Source organism: Loxodonta africana, chromosome 1 (assembly GCF_030014295.1).
Source record: "Loxodonta africana isolate mLoxAfr1 chromosome 1, mLoxAfr1.hap2, whole genome shotgun sequence".
Taxonomy (NCBI): Eukaryota; Metazoa; Chordata; class Mammalia; order Proboscidea; family Elephantidae; genus Loxodonta; species Loxodonta africana.
This window is the reverse complement of record NC_087342.1, coordinates 39,300,438-39,316,917: the sequence shown is the minus strand read 5'-3', so window position 1 is coordinate 39,316,917 and position 16,480 is coordinate 39,300,438. Positions and strand designations below refer to the sequence as shown.

Genomic DNA, 16,480 nt, shown 5'->3' with positions numbered 1-16,480 from the left:
CTGAGCCACTGATAAAGCTGTAGGCCGTTGCCTGCAACATGTTCAATTCAGGTTTTAAAAATATATAAATAATTTAATTACAAAAACCCAGCCACTTTTTTTTTTCTCTTTTGGCACAGTGATGCATTTGTAGATAGCAGAGAAATTACCGACGATTCTGTGGCAAGTCTCTCACACTAAGCCATACCTCTAAATGCCACAAACATACAGAGTGGGGCCGTAGGCCCGAAACAGTAGTCAGACCACTTATCTTTTGGAATGGTTCCCTGATTTTTTTTTTTTTTAGCTGAGGGGTAAATATGTGAAATGGAAGGTGCACAAAAACAATAGGAATAAGGGGCGAGCCGGCAGTAAGGAGAGAGTTTTCGTTAAACTGAAGGGAAGGGCAAGCTTGGTCAACAATCTAAAAACACGGTCAAAAATTGCTTTGGTCCTCTGCAAAGACCTATAAAAGACAAAAAATATCCCGGACTAAGTGAAAACACTCGGTCAAAATGCTTTCGCTTTAAGGCACGTTTGAGTGAGATATTGTTTTAGTCTCTTTTCCTCTGGATGGAAAGTGCAGACCCCGGCCCGCTCCGGCCCGGCGCCGACCATCCTGACGCCGGCCCTCAAGCCAGCAGCGTCTCCGCCGGGCCCGGCTGATAGGCGCCGGGGCCGCAGGCCAGGGCCGCCTGCAAGGCGCCGGGCAGCCGCAGGGGGCAGCACGGGGGCGAGCAGTCCCCGGCCAAAGGGCCTCGAAAGGGCTCGCGGGTGGCGAAGGAGGCCAAGGAGGCGAGCAGGAGGGGCGGTGCCTCCCCAGCCCGCGCGCCCAGCAGCAGCGCCGGCTCGCGTGCCCCGAAAGCGTAGAGCGGCAGCGGGGCCGCGCCCGGCGCGGGACAGGGCGCAGGCCGGGCGGGGGGTGCGCGGGCGGCCCACAGCAGGCGCGCCTCGGCGTCCGCGCCCGGCTCGCGGCGGCTGCGGAAGGGCTTGCTGAGGATGCTGTCGATAGCGAAGGAGCTGGAGAACTTGCCCGCGGGGCTCGCGCTGTCCTGGCGGGCAGGCGAGGGCGGGCGCGGCGGGGGCGCGGTGGGGCCAGGAACGGCCGCTGCGGCGGGCTGGACCGGGTCCTCCTCCGGCCGCAGCATAGCCGCCGGGGCGGCGGCCCTGTGCCCAAGGCGCTTGCGGCGGCGGCGGAAGACTCCGTCCGCGAAGGTGTACTCGCTGTTGGGATTGAGCATCCAGTAGTTGTCCTTGCCCCAGGGCCGCGAGGGGTCGCGCAGCACTTTGACGAAGCAGTCGTTGAGCGAGAGATTGTGGCGCACCGAGTTGCGCCAGCCCGTGTAGCTGCCTCGGAAGAAGGGAAACTTGCCCATGAGATACTCGTTGATCTCCGCCAGCGTCAGGCGCCCGCCCGCGGAGTCGCGGATGGCCATGGCAATAAGCGCGATGTACGAGTACGGGGGCTTGGGCCGTCGTGTGTACGGTTTGCCGCGACCACCCTCGCCGGGCCCCGCCGCGCCGGCCTCCTGGCCGCCCGTCGCCACCGGGTCCTCCTCCTCTGCGCCAGGCCCGCCGCCCGCTGGCACTCCGGTGCCGCCGTCCGCCGCCGGGCTGTTGGCTGCACAGTCTCCGTCCGAGCCAAGGGAGTCGTCGCTGCCCGCCGACAGCGGGGACAGGACGTTGTTGCTGCCCGTGCCCTCCAGGTCGCCAGCTGCCTTGTTCGCGCCGGCCGCGCAGGGGGCGGGCACCTTCAACTTCATCCTCGAGTCGTACCCGCTCTCTACCGCGACGCCGCCGTGCCGCGCTTGCCCGCCGGGGCGGTAACCTGCTCCCCTCCGCAGTGCTAGGAGCTGCTGCTGAGCGCAAGTGAATCCCGGGGCAGGGCCGCGTCCTTCTCTCCTGGAGATACCCTCCTTCGGCCGACTAGAGAGTCACTTTCCGTAGAAGATTCCTCTTCCGCTGGGATCCTTCTTTGCAGGGGCTGTGCCGCGTGTTGGTTAAACAAGGAGGGGTGGAGAGGGAGGAGTTGGGTGGATGCCGTCTTCAGTTAGAAGATCAGGGATTTATGGGGAGTGTGTGCGGGGGCGCGGTAACAATCCCTGTGCCCAAGCTGTGCTGGATTTAGGATTGCTTGCTGCAGGGAAGAGGCGTTCGCATCTGCTGTCCGGCAAAGAGAGCCGGTGTTCGTGTCCTCACTGGAAGTCCCAGGGCTCGGGCAGGCCTCCTCAGGGGCCTTGGAGAAGGTGCGAAGCTGGTGTGTGCACCACCGGGGGGAACGGTTCCCCGCGCCTTCAGCCTCGAGCGCCTGCGGAGCTGAGTCCCCGAAGCACAGGCGTCGTCAGCCACCTTCCCGCCAACGGCCTCCCGGCGAGCATCTTGGGAGCAGGCTACCCGCGGCTCCGTGTCGCCTCCACCTTCAGCCCGGCCCAATATAACCCCGCGGTGGCTGGGCGGAGGCGGGGCCTTGGCGCCGGCGGAAAGCGGGTGGTTGGGGAAATGGGTGGCCAAGGTGGGCCGCAGCTCCGGGCGGGCGAGGCCACGAGGCGGTACCGGCCGGCAGTAGCTGCGCTCTGGTTGTTTGTTTTGGGTTCTCGGGGCCCGCCTCCTCCCCCGGCCAATGGGGAAGTAGCGCGGCGGGGGCGCGGGGTGTGCGCGTGTGAGCGCGCCGCGCATGTGCGCGTTAGGGCGGCCCCGCCCCGCGCCCCTCGGCTCAGGTGTGAGCGCGGTGGCCTAGACTGAAGGAGAGGGTGGCGGTGGGGACGGGGTGGGAAGACTCCGTTGCCCCCCTAGGGTAACACCTAAGAGGGCTGCACCAGGGCGGGGCAGGGAACCTGTTCAGGCCTTCGGCCTTCCTAAACTGCGCTGCTTCTCTGCCGTAAACTGCGAGATTTTTTCTGTAAAGAAAGCACCCCAGTCACTGACAGGTGCTGAACAGCAAAAACTGCATAGGACTCTTTCTGCCGGCACCTCTTATGGGAAGCCCCGTGGTGTCCCCGCCCTATGGTTTCCTTTTTTAAAAATAAAATACTGGGCTTGAAATTGCGCTGTTTTCAATGACCTTGATTCTCACTAAATGGCCGCTGACTTTCGCTTTTTGTTTTACATTACTTTACCTCTTTCTTTCCCTGGATGGCGGCTGGGGGGTGGCAGAGGGAGGGGCAGCGTGCCCTCTTCGTCCCCTGGGGCGGCTGGTTCCTGGCGCCGGGTGCCAGGCTCTGCCTGCTCCTGTGCTCAGGCGGAAGCCTCCAAACTCGGCCAAGCCGGCTGCACTTTCCCTGGTTCAGACAATTAGCATGAACGAGAAGGCGGGCGTGTTTTCGTGGGCGGGCCAGGACCGAGAGCAGGACATGTTTCCTGCCATTACTTTCCAAAGCTTCTCCTTTGGAACTGTCCTTTGGAACCATCCTTTGGAACTGTGGTTTCAGGGGCTGAGAAGGGGGGATCTTTCTCCATCCCCACGATGCTCTAGGCCTGGCCCCAACGCGGGGTCAGTACTCTCGGCCCCCAGGAAGGGTGTACTTCTAACTGGCACCCCTCCCAAGCCGAGGTTTCCTCCTTTTTCCTGCCTTTGTTGCAAGTAGCGACAATGCTGCGAATACGTGGGAGAGCACCTTTGATGTTTATTTTATTACTTTTCCACTATTTGTGTAAGAAACTATACACAATCCTCTCTTATCTCTATTCAAGGAGTTTAAAAGGCATTCAGATGGGGCGGGCAAAATGACAGAGTCCGCCCACGACTATTATTTTGTGTATGGGGAATGATCTGCTTTGGAGACTAGCCTGACGGTCATTGTGGGTGCGAGCTGGGAGCAGACGGGGAATGGCTTTTTGTGGGGAGATGAGCCAGCCTGGAGGAGATCTGTTTGGTGCTGAAACACTGGCAGCTCCGCTCTACCCCTGGGTGTTTATGGATCCCTGGACCTCGAGGGAGGGTAGGCTGGGACAAGAAAGGGACCAGGTAAAAAGTCATCAGTTTTTCTGGGGATAAATGGCATGATAATGACTATTATCTTCAAGTGAACTCCGTGAGGAGGGCGCGGCAGGAAGACACAGGTCTATCTTACAAGTGAGATAACTGGGAGGGTTGAGGTGGGGGCCCAGGGTCGCCTACAGAGGCTAAGAGAGGCTCCAGGGCCAAGGTGTCCTGCTGACCAGCAATTCCATCTTAAAGAATGCTCAGGTGAGCTGCCACTCGTGCGTGCCTGAAGCCACCCTGCCGCCAACCCCCCACCCCCTTAGACTGCAGCCCTTCAGGCGGCCTGCCTCAACACCTCCCTCCCCAGTTTGAAGCAGCTCCCCTCCTCAGCCTAGGCTTGCAGTTCTCCCTGCGTCTTCCCTCCCTGCAGTCCTATCCCACCCGGTCCTGCAGCACCCTCCTATCCCCGTTCCCTCCCCTGCTTGCAGTTCCTTCCTTAACTTCACTTGCAACCCCCCAACCGAGCTGCCTAGGGGTTATTGTGCTAGTTTGGGAGGCCCCAAAGAGCTGCGGCCTGTTGACAGGCTGGAGAGGAAAATCTTGGCTCTGTCATTTTGCCCTTCTTTGCCAATTTCCTCCTCCGGGAGGAGAGACTGATTACAATAAGCTCCAGCCTCCTTACAGCTTCTGCTTGGAGGGGTTTAGCATTCGTTTTTTCTTTGGGTTGAAAGCCCAGACGGGTAGTTTCTGCCTCTGGGTAGTTTGCTCAAAGCGAAGGGCCGGGTGGGCATGACCTTCTAGCAACTCTGCTAAGGCTGTGCTCTTCCCCTCTGCCCGCTCCTTGCCCTGGGGAGTGGGGAGCGCAATGTCATGGCCTGGGGGTGGATGGGCAGCCTAAGACCTCTCATTTCCAGCTGACAAAAGGAGTGCTTGTCGCCCCTGCCCATTGTTGTCTACTTCCCTCTTGTCCTACCCACTCCAGCTCCCGCCCCCCAGCTGCTGCAGACACTTGTCCTTTCTCTGCCAGCAGGTTGTTTCTAGAGACCCTGATCGCAGGTGGGGTGAGGACCTGCGGTTGCTGCCACCTAGTAGGCCTCCACTTTGTCCCAGGGCTGGGATGGCTGTCTCACAGCTTAGAGGCTGAAAAGGTTGGGGGGAAGGGCCAGTGATGGAGGTAGGAGAATTTTCTTCAGGAAATTCTTCCTCATTTTCAGTTAGAGCTTTAGAGATCCGAATGGGCAGGGAGGAGCTGTCTGCAGCCACCTGAGTGGACTTTGGAAGGCCCAGCACCCATGGCCCCTTGGAAAGGGTAAAAAGATCCCTGGGAAGAAGACATAAGCTCCACAGGGCCGGATACTTCTCTGATTTGTCTGTTTTCCGTTGCCTAAAATCACTTCAGGGAGACCACAAGATTGTGGAAATATGATGTCATCCTCTGCCATGGTTTCTTATCTCCACATGCTTGCTACACGGTAGGTAGATGAAAAATCTCCGTGGAACGCGTAACTGAGAGACTGTGCCTTCCACTGAGGTCGCGCTGCATAGACCATCAGTTCAAGACCAAAAATAAAACTACCCTTCCTCTCTGCAGGTGGTGTTGGTAGTGTAATTGTCCTCAACAGTTGTTTCACAGCTGGGAACTCCATCTACCTTTTAAGGTGTAAGAAGAGAGGTCCCAGACAGCGAATGACACCCATCCTTTGTACCCCACGTCATACCACTCTCAAGGTGGCATACAGTTCAAGAGCCCAAGCACTGTAAAAAATCCACATGCATCATTTTGTTAGTTTCATAAGTGTCCTAGACATGTTCGAAGATTTCTACTCCTTTGTGCTCAGTCCTTTGGGAGTATGCTTCTGATGGGTTCGTAATAAATGCTGCAGGTGGAGGCTGACCAAATAGGTATTGAAGACCCATTACCTCATTTTTTCTCTTGTCCTTTAACTTCAGTGGAGATAAGTGAATAAACCATGCTTAGGGATCGACGGCACTGGTTTTTTTTTTTTTTTTTTGGTTTAGGGATGAGGTCACATTTTCATGACCTTGTGGCCTCCCTGAAGTGATTTTAGGCAAAGAAAGATTATGCATGTATCTCCGGACATCAAGAACTAACATATTTGACTATGAAAACAATCTGCAAATTTAAGGCTTTTCATGAGATAGTACCGCATTGCCCCAGTTCCTAAAAACTAATCTGGGAAGGAAATACTTTAATTCCTAAAATACCTAAGGTAACTTGGTAGACTGTAAGTTGACTCCAAATAGAAATATTGGTAACTTGCTCCATGCACTGAGAGAGCGTACAGCCTCCTAGTCCAGAGGGAACTAAGAAATAATCCTAATAGCATTCACCCAGGCCACCTTGTAACACCTTTGCATTTCTTGCCTTATTAACCTCTGCCAGTAGTCATGATGTTGGCCTCTGCATCTAAAGAGAAGGTAAACTTAAACTTGCCTCCCGAGGGGAACTGAGACTCTGGATAAGTCTTTATTACAATGCTTTCAAGGCCCCAAGATCCCTAGGCACACAGAGGGGGCATGGTTGATCCATGAAAAGTCTCATGGGGAACGTATGGTCCTGACTCGGGGTTGAAGCCAGGTGGCAGTGATAAAACACAGCTCCCCCTTTATCCTTTTCTCCCTTATCTCTTAGTATTTCATACTCTGTTCTAACCCAGATCTTCATAGTCTACCTGACTCTCTTGTAGATCCTAGCACTTTTGGAAGAATCCTGCAGAGATTGAGGATGGGAGTGGAAGTATAGAGATAAAATTTAGGAAATTTTAACATACATATTCCTCTCTTTCCAAAAATGGTTAAATAGAATTGGGCTTGTTTGCTTGGTTACATACTTGTCACATTTGTTATGCTCTAACAAATATACCCCAGCTTACAGAGATGGATTACTAGGAGAATTTCAGCATCAGACTGGTGTTATTGACTTGAGACAAACCCAAGGTTGGACTTGAAATTTCATTTGGAGAGTTCAGGGGTCACAACCAGCCAGGAACCCCTTGGGCTTTCAACAGGCTGAGGAGTTGTGGGGCCTAAGAGAGTATCACCTCTAGTTAGTGGGTCCTGGGGAGTGGAAACAGGCAGGGTTGCAGACCTGATGGTGGAGAAGAAGGAAAGTAGCTAAAGAAAACTGAGAAGAACAAAGGGGAGGAGAGAAGACGAGCAGACACAAAATAGATCATCCACAGGAAAACTGAGGTAATGAGACAAAACTCTGAACACTCCAGCACTGTGTGTAAAAAAAATTATTGACCATGAAAGTCCCAGGGGGCATTCATTACAAGGTCACAGCTTTTCGTTGACACTGAGCCATGGAATCCACCCCTTCCAGCTTCCAAGCCTGAGGGACCCTCTTCATTTAGTCTTAGTCCAGTCTCCCTATTAACTGACATTCTCTAAATTTTGAGTTTTAAAAGCAGAATCAAAAAACTTAGCTTTCTTTTGCAATGAATTATCTAATCTTGTCTTTTTAACCTTGAGTCTATTATGTTCCATAGTAAATTAAAAAGCAGACATTCCCCATGTTGGTTCCTCCATGAGGGGAACTGAGCTTGGGACCTCTGACACTTGGCCCTTGTGGATTGCTCCATCATTACCATGGTCATACAAACCTGGGTAAAAGAGGGGCATGTGGCAAATGAGATCTAGTTAGTTTCCTTGGGCACACAAATATCAAGATGAACAAACAAACAAATCAGAGTACTTGCAGTGCTCCACTAAGTCCTTCCTGTGGAGTCAGGGAAAGTCTCACGTCATTCTTGTCTCGGCCAGTTGTCCCCAGCTCCTATTCAGCCTCGGTTTGTGCATATGAGGTGGAGGTGGGCGGAAGGAGAGATGGTGAAGACCCCATTTAATTCCATAGAAGGCATTGTCACTCTTTTGGTAGGTATGGGCGTTGGAGAGAGATAACCTTGGGTTTGTATTTCTGCTCTACCAGGCAACCTTCTGAACTTTTTGGAATCTCATTTTTTAGATCTATGTAAAGGGCTGTTGTCAGAATTTACAAAACGAAACTATTAGGTTCTAGGTGCTTATGAAATGTTGTTTGTCTCTCCTATTCCCTATTCCCTTTCATTCTGGGCAGGGCATCTTGCAGAGATAGACTGTCTTTGTAAGCCCAGATGGGCGAATTCCCTGACATTTTTCCCAAGAAGAGTGCAAAAAAGTTCCCTGGTAAATAAGAAACTCTCTGGGGGATATTTAATCCTGTTACATGCCTAATCCCGTAACCAACGTTCCAGGAAGAAAAAGTCAGAAGCCCCTTGTTCTTCTTCCACAAAGTTCCAGGAAGCACATTTACGTTGCCAAAAGAGGGTAAAACCCATGTTAGAAAACATAAGAAAGATTTCTATAGAGTTGGGGAGATAATATCTATCTATCTAAATTTTTTATCATGGAACATTTGAAACAAATACAGAAGTAAAGCGAATAGTATAATGAAGTCCTATGTAACCCTCATCCAGTTCAACAATTAGAAATTTATGGCAATCTTGTTTCACCTGTATCTTCTCCCCATAGTTCCCAGGTTTTTATGACATGAATCAAACATTATATTATTTCTTCTGTGATTTTTCAATATCTCTAAAGATATGGACTTATTTTTTTTAAATAGAAAGATAATTATAGTACCATTAACAAACCCCCCAAATTGCCAACATTTCCATAATATTGTCAGATATCTAGTCAGTATTGAAATTTTCTCAATTGTCTCATTGTAAAAGATATGATTGGTTTGATTGAACCAGAATCCGTATAAATTCCTCTCATTATGTTTGGTTGATAAGTCTCTTAAATTTATCAACCCTCCTTTCCTGTTTTTAATTTACCATTGGAATTTATTTATTAAAGAAATTGGGTTGTTCGGCCCATAGAATTTTTCTGCAATTTGGATTTTGCTGATTACATCTGTGGTAGTGGTTAACAAGTTCTTTTGTCCCCTGTATTTCTGGAGAGTTAGTATTTAGAACTAGAGGCTTGACTGTATTCAGGTTTGATGTTTTTTTCTCCCCAAAATATTGCCTAGACGATGTTGTCGACTCTCATCAGGAGGCTTGTATTTGCTTTTTGTGTGTGTGATATTAGGATTAGGCAGTGAATTCGGGTGTGAGCTTGATTCTCATAAAGCTCCCCGTTAGCTTTCACGTCACGGTTTTGGCAGCCATGGATGATAATTGCTTACAGCCATTATTTCATTGAAGTTACAAGATAGTGCCATTCTCACCTCATTATTCCTTCTTTATTATGAGCTTTATTTACATCAAGAAAAAATTTTCCCATCAACTATTTGTTACTTAGAAATAAAGTTTGTACAGAAAAGGCTAAATGCTTGATTTTATTTACATATTTTCTCAAAATAATATGCTGGTTCTTCTACAATCCTCCAAAGGAGGCACACACACACACACATAAACACACACACATATGTATCATAATGAACCAATAGACTTTTGACATATTTGTTGTATTTAAATCCATTGTGATATTTTACAATGATGGTGATGATACTCAAACTGTTTTCTCTTTGGCTAATAGGAGTTCCATCAGTTTAGGGTCCTGAATCCTGAGTCTTTTTGATAGAACTATAGGAGTCATTCATTGCTTCCTGACTTTCTAGGTTACAAAATGTTCCAGCGGCATCTTGACATTTCCTGTCGCAGAATCATCTATTTTTTCAAGGAATCCTCGTTCTTTAATGATGGAAATAATATAAAGAGACCAAACTCTGGGTTCTAGGGATCTGGGCTGGCCATCGTTTCTAGAACTTTTCAATGGACAGTGCTGGAAAGAAAACATGTTCTTAAAGAAAATACATGATATTTCCAATTTAACAATATTACAAGGTTTTTACTTAACTTTTTAAAAAATTTTATATCTATATCTTATACTGAATATCACATCAACTTATTTATTTGCTTTATCCTTTGGGTGTGTATAAAAACCATTGCAGTCCAGTCATAGCAATTCCGACTCATAGTGACCCTACAGGACAGAGTAGAATTTCCCCAAAGTGTTTCCAAGGAGTGCCTGGTGGATTTGAACTGCCAACACTTTGATTAGCAGCCATAGCTCTTAACCACTAAGCCACCAGGATTTCCTGGTGTGTATTTTTTATATATCTATGTCCCCCACTGTCTGTCAGTTTGTCATACTGTGGGGGCTTGTGTGTTTCTGTGATGCTGGAAGCTATGCCACTGATAGTCAGATGCCAGCAGGGTCACCCATGGCGGACAGGTTTCAGCCGAGCTTCCAGACTAAGACAGACTAGGAAGAAGGACCCGGCAATCTACTTCTGAAAAGCATTAGCCGGTGAAAACCTTATGAATAGCAGCGGAACATTGTCTAATATAGTGCTGGAAGATGAGCCCCCCAGGTTGGAAGGCACTCAAAAGATGACTGGGGAAGAGCTGCTTCCTCAAAGTAGAGTTGACCTTAATGACATGGATGGAGTAAAGCTTTCAGAACCCTCATTTGCTGATGTGGCAAGACTCAAAATGAGAAGAAACAGCTGCAAACATCCTGGAATGTATGAAGTATGAATCTAGGAAAATTGGAAATAGTTAAAAATGAAATGGAACTCATAAACATCGATATCCTAGGCACCAGTGAGCTGAAATGGACTGGTATTGGCCATTTTGAATAGGACAATCATATTGTCTACTATGCTGGGAATGACAAATTGAAGAGGAATGTTGTTGCATTAATCGTCAAAAAGAACGTTTCAAGATCTATCCTGAAGTACAACGCTGTCAGTGACAGGATAATATCCATATGCCTACAAGGAAGACCAGTTAATACGACTATTATTCAAATTTACACACCAACCACTAGGGCCAAAGATGAATAAATAGAAGAATTTTATCAGCTGCTGCAGTCTGAAATTGATCGAACATGCAATCAAGATGCATTGATAATTACTGGTGATTGGAATGCGAAAGTTGGAAACAAAGAAGAAGGATCAGTAGTTGGAAAATATGGCCTTGGTGATAGAAACAATGCCAGAGATCGAATGATAGAATTTTGCAAGACCAACGACTTCTTCATTGCAAATACCTTCTTTCACCAACATAAACAGCGACTATACACATGCACCTTGCCAGATGGAATCCACAGAAATCAATTGACTACATCTGTGGAAAAAGACAATGGAAAAGTTCAATATCATCAGTCAGAACAAGGCCAGAGGCTGACTGTGGAACAGACCATCAATTGCTCATATGCAAGTTCAAACTGAAACTGAAGAAAATCAGAGCAAGTCCACAAGAGCCAAAATATGACCTTGAGTATAACCCACCTGAATTTAGAGACCATCTCAAGAATAGATTTGATGCATTGAACGCTAGTGACTGCAGACCAGACGAGTTGTGGAATGACATCAAGGACATCATCCATGAAGAAAGCAAGAGATGACTGAAAAGACAGGAAAGAAAGAAAAGACCAAGATGGATGTAAGAGGAGATTCTGAAACTTGCTCTTGAGCATCGAGCAGCTAAAGCAAAAGGAAGAATTGATGAAATAAAAGAACTGAACAGAAGATTTCAAAGGGCCTTTCGACAAGACAAAGTAAAGTATTATAATAACATGTGCAAAGAGTTGGAGATGGAAAACCAAAAGGGAAGAACACGCTCGGCATTTCTCAAGCTGAAAGAACTGAAGCAAAAATTCAAGCCTCGAGTTGCAATAGTGAAGGATTCCATGGGGAAAATATTAAACGATGCAGGAAGCATCAAAAGAAGATGGAAGGAATACACAGAATCATTATATCAAAAAGAATTAGTCGATATTCAACCATTTCAAGAGGTGGCATATGATCAGGAACCGATGGTACTGAAGGAAGAAGTCCAAGCTGCTCTGAAGGCATTGGCGAAAAACAAGGCTCCAGGAATTGATGGAATATCGATTGAGATGTTTCAACAAACAGATGCAGTGCTGGAGGTGCTCACTCGTCTGTGCCAAGAAACATGGAAGACAGCTTCCTGGCCGGCTGACTGGAAGAGATCTATATTTATGCCTATTCCCAAGAAAGGCGATTCAACCAAATGAGGAAATTATAGAACAATATCATTAATATCACACGCAAGTGAAATTTTGCTGAAGATCATTCAAAAACGGCTACAGCAGTATATCAATAGGGAACTTCCAGAAATTCAGGCCAGTTTTTAGAAGAGGACATGGAACCAGGGATATCATTGCTGATGTCAGATGGATCCTGGCTGAAAGCAGTGAATACCAGAAGGATGTTTACCTGTGTTTTATTGACTATGCAAAGGCATTCGATTGTGTGCATGATAACAAACTATGGATAACACTGTGAAGAATGGGAATTCCAGAGCACTTAATTGTGCTCATGAGGAACCTTTACATAGATCAAGAGGCAGTTGTTCGGACAGAACAAGGGGATGCTGATTGGTTTAAAGTCAGGAAAGGTTTGTGTCAGGGTTGTATCCTTTCACCATACCTATTCAATCTGTATGCTGAGCAAATAATCCGAGAAGCTGGACTAAGAAGAAGAAGGGGGCATCAGGATTGGAGGAAGACTCATTAACAACCCGGGTTATGCAGATGACACAAACTTGCTTGCTGAAAGTGAAGAGGACTTGAAGCACTTACTAATGAAGATCAAAGACCACAGCCTTCAGTATGGATTACACCTCAACACAAAGAAAACAAAAATCCTCACAACTGGACCAATGAGCAACATCATGATAAACGGAGAAAAGATTGAAGTTGTCAAGAATTTCATTTTACTTGGATCCACAATCAACAACCATGGAAGCAGCAGTCAAGAAATCAAAAGACGCATTGCCTTGAGCAAATCTGCTGCAAAGGACCTCTTCAAAGTGTTGAAGAGCAAAGATGTTACCCTGAAGACTAAGGTGCGCCTGACCTAAGCCATGGTATTTTCAATCACATCATATGCATGTGAAAGCTAGGCAAGGAATAAGCAAGGCTGAAGAAGAGTTGACGCCTTTGAATTGTGGTGTTGGTGAAGAACATTGACTATACCATGGACCTCCAAAAGAATGAACATATCTGTCTTGGAAAAAGTGTGGCCAGAATACTTCTTAGAGGCAAGGATGGCGAGACTGTGTCTTACATACTTTGGACATGTTGTCAGGAGGGATCAGTCCCTGGAGAAGGACATCATGCATGGCAGAGTACAGGGTCAGCGGAAAAGAGGAAGACCCTCAACGAGGTGGATTGACACAGTGGCTGCAACAATGAGCTCAAGCCTAACAACGATTGTAAGGATGGCTCAGGACCGGGCAGTGTTTCATTCTGTTGTGCATAAGGTTGCTATGAGTTGGATCCGACTTGACGGCACCTAAGAACAACAACAACATATATCTATGTAAATCTATCTCTTCTTATTTAAGAACATAAATTCCAAATTCATTATTAACAATATGATTACTCAAAAAGTTTGAGTCTTACTTGCTGTTTTGTTTTGCCTTTAGGAGATATATCCCACTAGCTACACAGTCAAATTACTGAGTGTACAATAACTGCTTTCCAAATGACTAAACCATCAGTTGGCTGTTCAGTTAGCAACATTGGTGCATTTTGCTTTTTATTTCATTCGTTTGTTTTATAATTGTGTAGTATTTGCATGGTTTAAAACCCAACGCTATAACATGAGATATATTGAGGGAAATTTAGTTTTCATCCCTGTTTCTTCCACCTTGCTCCCTCTTCTACATGATAGGTAACCATTTTATAAAAATCTTGAAATTATCTTTTCACTTAAAAAACCAAGCCAACATACATATATTTCTATCTCCTTCTAGTTAGTGTTAGCATATTATAAACAGTTAGTTCTCTGTATTTTATCTTCTTAACAATATATCCTGGAGACTACTCCATGGTAGTGTATAGACATACCACTATTTGGAAGATAGTATTTTGACTGTCCACTGAGCTCAGAATTTTCTGATATTAATTTTCAATTTATTTTATGACTTCAAAGGTGGTGGAAGAGATAGTTGAACCATAAAGATAGAAAACCTCATTTGGCTGGGGTGGCCTGAGGCCCTCATGTGTACCTCTGACTTGGTGACTTTTGAGAACCACCTGTCTTGTTAAACTACCTGATTTTCTATATAAACTAGAGGCAAAGAAATTAGGAAAAACCACATGATTCAGAGACATGGAGTGCATATGTGAGTCAGAACATTTTTCTGACATTGTCAGAAGGCAGAGCTGCTATATGAATATGTGACATCAAAACATCAAGAAACTGGCCAAAGAACATTTACATGATATAATTGGGGGTATATGTTGCGTGGTATGTAGCGGGTCCTTATAAAATGATGTGACTAATTGTCTATTAGAACTGGTATGGTTTTAGATGTCTGACCTTACCTCTCAGCTGTCCAGGACAGTGCCCACTTCTGATTGTTGTCCCATGTCATTATTAATATACAGTGTCCTTCTCTCTTTAAATGTGCTCTTAATATGGACAGTAAATTCTATGGACACCCTAGTTTTAGAGGGCCAATACATAGTAATACATTTCTGTCATAATAACTTTCTGTCTGTAATAAGTAGGGTTATTACTTTCCAGGCACAGTTTGAAATCAGACTTCTTCTACATTACTCCAGTTAGCTCTTTGGCAGATTCTGCTGCTAAGCTAAAATCTACCTGTTCTGAGCACTCCTTTAGTCCTCTCATAATGATCCTGTGAGCCTTAGACTTTGGGGATCAGTGTTTGCCTAGATAAGGCTGGTCCTGGTCTATCCAAGCCTAGCCTGGCACATTCAAAGAGTTGTCAGCTACTTTTTAATGAACTCAACCTCCCAAGATGGCGGCTGTACCGTTACCCAAAGTAGACTACATACCAGCATGTTGGTATTCCCGGTACTGGTATGCTCGGACCATCTAGATTGGGTTGGCAGAATGACACAAGGCTACATCGTGAAATGTTGTGCAGAAATTTTAACACTGGGTATGTTCAGAAACCATGCTGGCAATGTGAACTGAATTAATCAGCATTATATTTGTTTGCAAAAATAAATATAACCTGTCTTACATAATAACGTTGCATTGGGCAAATCTGCTGCAAAAGATCTCTTTAAAGTGTTAAAAAGCAAAGTTGTCACTTTGAGGACTAAACTCCTCATATGCAGTTCTATTCTGTTCTATAGGGTCACTGTGAGTTTGAATTAACTTGATGGCAACGGGTTTGGTTTGGTTTTCATATGCATGTGAAAGCTGGACAGTGACTAAGGGAGACAGAAGAAGAATTGATGTCTTTGAGTTATGCTGTTGGAGAAGAATATTGAATATACCGTGAACTGCCAGAAGAACAAACAAATCTGTCTTGGAAAAAGTACTGTCAGAATACTCCTTAGAAGCAAGGATGGAGACACTTTGTCTCACATAGGTTTAACATGTTATCAGGGGAGACCAGCCCCTAGAGAAGGACATCATGCTTGGTGAAGTTAGCAAAAAAGAGGAAGACCCTAAACGAGGTGGATTGACACAGTGGCTGCAACGGTGGGCTCAAGCTAGTAAAGATTATGAGGACCACAAAGGACTGGGCATTGTTTCATTTTGTCAGAACCTACTCCACGGCACCTAACCACAACAATAACTACAACATAATAGTGATAAGGATTTGCTGTAATTCCCCCCTTTGAGTTACAGGAACTCCTATAACTTTTTTACGAAGTTCTTTCCACATTGTAGGAATGGAGCCTTCTGCCTATATTGTCCCCGTTTTCATACGCAGCTAGAATTGCCCCTCAAGTTTATATTCCTAACTTTTAAAGTCTGTTATATGTTTGCTGTTCTTGCACTTTGCCTTCACCCCATCTGCTAAAGTCCATGGGGCCAGCATTGTTCTCAGGTCAGACTACCACCAAGCTCTTCTTTGCTGTGTCTCTGTTAGGTACTTCTGAGAGACAATTGTAACCAATACGTAGTTTTACCACTTATAATTCACCATCAGGAAGTTTGGATTACTTCTCTTCCCTTTTTCTTTTCATTTAAACCCTGTATCTGTAAGCTATAAAATTATCCTGATCATATTTAATGAATATTAGACTAGTGCTGATGTTGTTGCTAGTTGCTGTCAAGTCAGCTCTGAGTCATGGCGACTGTGTATACAGGACCAAATGTTGCCAGGTCCTGGCATCTTCATGATCATCGGTATGTTTGAGCTCATTGTTGAGGCTATTGTGTCAATCCATCTCATTGAGTGTTTCCCTCATTTTCTTGGCTCTCGACTAAACATAATGACCTTTTCTATTGATTGGTCTAGCTGGTAATATTATATTAAAAGGGAAGAATGTACAGGTTATGACGTGTAGTTTGACTTAGTGAAGAAAAGTGATGTCCTTAAGAATGTTCAAAAATTACTTTCAAAATCGCCACAAAGTCTCTAATTGCTTAATCTTGGCTAATTAAACTGACTATTGATAGTGAAGCAATAATAAGGAATATTATGAAAATGCTTTACAATTTTTTTCATTGAAAATGTTTCAGGTCTAGGGACAAATCCTGACATTCATATATAACCTCGGACAGTACTTTGCTCATTGGGCTGAGTAAAGGCTAATGAAATC

General features: G+C 46.1%; 1 protein-coding gene across 1 annotated transcript; it reads right to left on the bottom strand.

The window, feature by feature from the left end:
* Nucleotides 1-611: 611 nt before the first annotated feature.
* Nucleotides 612-1,742, bottom strand: FOXQ1 (forkhead box Q1). The gene has a single exon (XM_010597534.2). It carries the CDS (start codon nt 1,740-1,742, stop codon nt 612-614), a length of 1,131 nt encoding a protein of 376 aa, XP_010595836.2.
* Nucleotides 1,743-16,480: the final 14,738 nt, after the last annotated feature.